General features: G+C 37.5%; 1 protein-coding gene across 5 annotated transcripts in view; it reads left to right on the top strand.

Annotated features, from left to right (window-relative positions):
• Positions 1–6,227, top strand: part of KLC1 (kinesin light chain 1) — a 45,600-nt gene that overhangs the window by 35,057 nt on the left and 4,316 nt on the right. For 3 of the 5 annotated variants that reach the window (XM_021528897.4, XM_021528899.4, XM_085582318.1), the window contains exons 14-15: positions 415–545; positions 5,148–5,214. In XM_021528897.4, coding sequence (XP_021384572.3) covers positions 415–545; positions 5,148–5,214 — 198 coding nt within the window. The remainder of the gene's footprint in view (positions 1–414; positions 546–5,147; positions 5,215–6,227) is intronic. The other 2 variants (XM_021528900.4, XM_077783942.2) reach the window with 1 other exon arrangement.

Raw genomic sequence — 6,227 nt, forward strand, 5'->3', positions numbered from 1 at the left:
ATGGATTTTAGCATTAATTAAACATGTTTGCAAGTAATGTAGATATTTAGAACAAATCATGTTTTTTTTCTTAGACTGATGGACTGCTTTTGCTTGGGGCTTGTACTCTGTTAACCATGGTGTGCTCATATGAAATGCTGGTGGTGAATTGTTGGACTACTGTGGTGGGGTTTTATTAATGATGAATTGTGGCTTGGGCATGTCTTCACATTTAGAAATTTCTTTTACATTTTGGAAGGAACTCTTGCTTTGTTAAAGTTGTAGCTATATAGTATTACATGTTTAGGTAAATATAGTATGAGTATGTATTAATAGCAATTAAAAAGTAGTAATTCATCACTGAAATGTTTTCAGTCCAGGCTTGGGGGAGGGCAGCAAGCTCCTGCAGTTTCACATGTGTCCGGTTTCTTTCAGGATGGCACTGGATCCCTAAAGCGCAGTGGCTCCTTTAGCAAGCTCCGAGCCTCCCTGAGGCGCAGCAGCGAGAAGCTGGTTAGGAAGCTGAAGGGAGGAAATTCCCGGGACAGTGAACCAAAGAACCCAGGGTAAATCCTTCTCTGTTCTTGGCTGTGCTGCCGTCCCTCGCTCTGTGCCCCTCTGCAGCCCAGGGTAGCTCCTAGGGCAGTGTCCCCTTCCCTGCTTAACCAACTGCATATCATACACAGCTATATCTTAGAGAAAAATAAAATAGGAAATAACTTCTTAAACTTCCATTGTAAGTTCTGTAACGTCTGAGGATTTATATTTCCTTGTAAGAATTAACTCTGTTAGAAAAAATTATTTTTTCTTTTTGCTGCTTTACCTACTTGAAGATTAGAAAAGCTTCATAGAATTACTAATACATGTTAATTACCTGCAAAATTATTCTTTCCACACAGCAGTGGAGAATAATAAATGTTTCTGGTTTTTACAGTAAAAGCCTGAATACACTAAACCTGTAACTAACATTCTTGATATAGTTTAGTATCTTGGTATATTGTTGCTATAGCTTTATACATTGCTGTGAGCATAAAGAGGATTACCAACTGAAGCCCCCCTTGGTTTCTATTTTTGGAAAACTCAGATGCAGAGAGCAGAGGAGAATGTTGAAAAACTTGAGCTTAGTTATCTTAGTTATCTTACTAATATTTTGGCCCTAATGAAGTCTGGTAAAATCCACATTTACTGAGTCTGACTGCTCACTCTTCCTAATTTAACCATATGATGATGGATTTGAATGTATGTAATAATTCTAAATAAATCCATAAAATCAGTCATCACTTAATGACTTCTGCAGAGAAGTTGAAATGTTAAAATGCACCTACTACTTTTCACAGTGTCACTTCTGGGTGTTCCCCTCACCCCCAACACAATTGCAGTCAATTTTACAGGGTTTTTTTGCCCTTGTTGTGTAAAACTGCAACTCATTTAGCTGACAGGAAACTGGCAGTGTGAACTTGTGCTTTAAAACAGTTGTATTGGAGAACTTGGGGTAGCTTCTGATGGAGCAGCTGAATCTGAGTAATGTAGATGATAATGATGATGATGATGGTACTACATAAGACAGTGACCTGGAGGCAGGGTCTCGCTGTGTTTCTGGAAGTGCTCCACTGAAGTTTTGTCTTATAGTTTTTATGGTTGTAAAACATTAAGTACAGCAGCAGTACATGTAGAATTAGTTTCCTTGCATATCGGTTTCAAATTCAGCCTGATCTGAATTTTAGAGTTGTTACTTAAAATTTCACTGCCAAACACTTGGTGTTGAAGGCACTGAATAGAATTGAAGGTCAAAATTCCTTTGCATGTATTGATCCATCTTTTAAGAACTACCTCTGACATAAGAGGTTGGGAATAAACTATGGAAAGCACAAGGTTAGAAGAATGAAATGTGTAAATGTAAAATGCTTTAGGGAAAACAAACAAAGGGAAGCCAAAATAGAATAAAAGGGAGATTTCCTTCTTTTTCTTCAGAATTAGCAGTTCTATACTTTGTATTTCTCTTTCTATTCAGTTCTGTCCAGAGTTCATACATCATAGTTCAGGTGTATTGTTGTATTAATAGATACTTTTATCCATAGCTAAATTAGCATTTTCTCCTCATTTTTGTGGGACATGGAAAGGTTTTCAGTTTCACAAAAGCCAGGAGGTTTAGTCCTTATTCTCTGTAGTATTTATATCTAGCTCTTTCTGCAGGTAAAGTAATTCCATGTTTATAGGTGTAGAAAATGCTTACATGCAACTGAAGATTATATTAAACTGAAGATTAAAACAGGCTTTGCAGTGCCTGTGAGAACTCACCTGCCTTGTTACTGTCTGCACCTGAGTTGTGTTACCTGACCAGAGTCCTCCTCCCATGCTAACATGAGTTACACTCTGGGGTCTGTAGCGCCAGATGAGATTTCCTCAGATGAAGGCATTAACATGAGACAAAATTGAAAGCAAAGCAGTATCTTGCTTTCCCTTTCTGACAAAATCATCTTGTTTTTTGATGTCACCACAGTTCTCAAGGAATAATTTATTCTTAAAATCTGCAATAAGTGTATTACATTGACAGGCTTTTCTGTAGATAGGCACTTTCAGTATATAGAACAATAAATACTTTAATTTCTGTTCTTGTAATAAATAGAGTTTTTAAATCCTGATTTATATTAGCTGGTTTTAATAACAAATGCAGAGATTTCTGGTATTAAAACACCAGATTTGTAGGTCATAAAGCATGGCTTACATATTGATATTCAAAGAAATCATTTTGATTTCATTTTAAGAAGACACTTTAGTGAATAGAATTAATTCTTTTTTCTTCCTCTAAGTGTAGCAAAAGGCATATTGAGTTGTTACCATGCAGACCTTTGGGTTTTAGTGTGTTTGGTAACTGAATATTTCAATACAGACATAGCACACATATAAATCTTCCTTGCTGTGAAGGCAGCCACTTTAGCTAGAACACTTCTGTGCCTCCCTCCTTAACAGGGCATTCCCTGCCTGTGTCTTGAGGAAGGCTTTACTTGGAACTTGATGTACACCTCTTGTTTATACTCTGCTTCTCTACATAGGAATTGACAGTGCTGGTGTGAGCACTGACTGAGAAATACTTGAATAACAATGACTCACAGGATGAAGGAAGGACTTAGAGTCTGTGTTGTTACTTGATATAGAAGGTTCAAGATAATAAAATGGAAAACTCATCAGGGAAATTGTTTCTTTACAATCCTGCAAATGCCTTTTTGACAAATAAGTATCTTAAAACTGGTCTTTGAAGCATGCAATACCTGAAGGAAGGTATCAGTTCTTCATCAGGTTTCAGAATTCAGTTCTGTAATAATTTAACTTTGATTAATTAGTGTTATTTATTTTTTTTCACTTCAAAAATATTGACCACACAGCAGAACAGTTGAGATTTCTAATCTAAAAAAAACCCCAAGCTTTCATTATTGCTCTTATTTATGCACCAAAAAAAAAAAAGCCTGCATGTTCTTTGTGGAGTCATGTTTGTAACATGGAGGGAGCTAAACGTGCAATTCCCAGACTTAAAGTTCTTAAAAATGTAAATTTAAACAAACCCAAACAAATAAAAGACCAACCCACAAATAAAGTAGTATCTCAGGTATGATTTTTTTTTTTTTAATTGGCACTTTAGCAAGAACCTAAAATACCAGTGTGAACTTTTACTGATGGATTTTCTGTTTCCCTGGAATGTTTTCCATAAACCTTTGTGCTCTTTTGGAGAGTTTACTGTAACATTTTGTTTGTTTTACAGATTAACTTCCTTTGATTTCCATATATAACCCCTGTTGTACCTGTTTCCTTGAATAAATGAGAGGTGTACACCATGCATGAGTCCTCGCTTTGTTGTTGCTAACACTCATGTCAGATATTTTAAACTGTGTGTGCTTCTGGCTTTGGAAACACCCAGATTTAGTGCTGGGGAGACCCAGCCAGGCTGTGCTGTGTGCCAGCTGCTGCCCCGTGGTTTGGCTCATTGTCCTGCTCAGCTTTTGCTTTCCCAAAGTATTCAAAACTCGTGCTTTGACTGTTAGCAGTGTTGCTTCAGTAGAAAGAAAATCTGGTTAATAACTAAAGTGCTCTGTGTGGATAAACCTTTCCATGTTTCCATGCCATGGAAGGCATTGGAAAGTTTGCTTTAGCCAGTGTCCCAAGCTGCAGGTAGCACTGCAGGGTTAGGGCTCATTGTCTTGTGACCAGTTCATCAAATAATGTATTCAAAGCCCTCATTTAGTTCTGAAATAGTTAAAGAGCTTGTGAAAAATCAGAGGAAATGCAGAATATTCTGACGAATGGACAGGCACTGGTGTAAAGGATATCAGACATTCCATGACAGGAATCTTAGGGCTGATCATGAATTTCATGCCGCACACTTGAAAATATTTTATGTCAAATTTTGTCTATATTTGAGAAATGTAGGTAAATTATTAATCTTCATTTGAAACAGCAGCAGATATTGCAGTTAATGCAGTGGTATTTTGACTGTCAGTAGATCCTGGGTAGGTGATGAATTTTTTTCCCCTCTTCTATTGCTTTCCATACTGTATTCCAGGGGGCTCGTTACCTGCTTGGAGTGTTGTAAAGCCAAAAGCACAACCAAAGTTAACAGCAGCAACCATCTTATTTCCTTTCACTTTGAAATACTTAAATAATTTTAAAATGCTTTTAAAAATTTATTCTGAAGACTTAACTAAATGAGGCAGAAGTCCAAACTAACTTTTGTTGTAGCCTTTTCAAGGTAAATGCTGCCTACACAACAAACTTATGTTTCAGATGTTTTTTCCTAAACTGACTGTTTTGATGCTTTTATAAGAAACCACACAAAATTGAAACTGAAAATTAATTAATTAAAACTCACTGTAAGTTGCTGCATTAATTTGATGCACTTTAAAAATTGAGATATTGAGTCAGATCAGTTGCCTGAAAAGTTTTAAGCGGCAAGGATCTTGTAATTTCAGGGGGGTTTATATGTAATTAGAAGTGAGTGCAAATCTATTTGAACTTCTGTAGTTGTTACCTTAAAGGCCGTGCCTCAGATCAGTTTTGAGGGATTGTTCCCACTCCCTTCACTGTGCATTGCTCGTTGTTGTACTTGTGTTTTTAGAGCTGTAGTTTTCAGCCATTCTGATCAGTTTATCCTTGCATGTTCACTGTCCTGGTTGCAGCATGAAGCGTGCCAGTTCTCTGAATGTTCTTAACATGGGTGGCAAGGCTACTGAAGATCATTTTCAAGTAAGAAGCCCTACAATACTCTTACAAAAATAAATACTGCTAGTAGGGTTTGGGATAAAAAAAGAGTGTGATAAATGATGAACCAACAACCTCACAGTGATTGTAAGATCCTACTTCAGTAAGGTGTTTGAAGGCTGTGCTTAAGTCATCATTCTCTGTAGTGAATTATGATTGATTTTAAAAAAGGATTCAAGTCTAGTCAGGAAAGAGCATTGGCTTTTATGATACCAAGCAGTCTCTGGCTTTGGACTTCCATTACAGTGGATACAAAGCTTATGGAATATTACATTATTATAAAAGCAGCTTAAAAATGAAAAAACTGTTAAAGCCCAATATTTTCCATATTTTTTTACTTCAGCCCATTTATTGCAAAGAGCCCTGTCATTGTAACTGCTGTATTGTTACCAGGTGCCCTTATAAACACTTCAGTTGTTTCTGATGTGGCACAGGAGCAGTCTCAAAAGTTTGTCTGATCTGTGTTGTGCTTCTGCTAATACAAAACCTGGTTTTGCTTAGCTGTTCATGGTGTGCCCAAGTGCTACTCCTCATTGCCTGTTTTTACCTAACAAATCACTGTTTAAATTGTCAAATGAGTGAGCAGTGTTCTTCTAAACACCACTGTGTGTTTTACTAATACAGTAACTGCTACTAATTTTAGGAAGAAAAAGTTGCTTCTCTACTAACAAAACTGTAGGTGAGGATCTTCATCACCATGTGTCCTAAAGCAGCAGCAGGAAAGCCCCAACCTTGGCTCTTGTACTCCTCAGTTAAAGGTGCTGGAGCTGTGTGATCCCTAACGAGTGTGCTGCAGAGTTCTCTGTGGTTGAAGTGTGAGCAAAACTTTGCTCAGGGTGAAGTTCAGCCAAAATAAGTCCAGGGTAAAGCACAATTCTCTGCAGCAGCAATGCTAAGGGTGTCCAAGAGCCGTGTCCCAGGTGCCCCTGACTGGATGGATCCCCCGTGTGTGCCCCTTCCAGAGGAGGGGTTTATGTTGGTGTGTACAATGCAGTAGT

The sequence above is a fragment of the Lonchura striata genome, chromosome 5, assembly GCF_050655825.1.
Source record: "Lonchura striata isolate lonStrDom1 chromosome 5, ASM5065582v1, whole genome shotgun sequence".
NCBI lineage: Eukaryota > Metazoa > Chordata > Aves > Passeriformes > Estrildidae > Lonchura > Lonchura striata.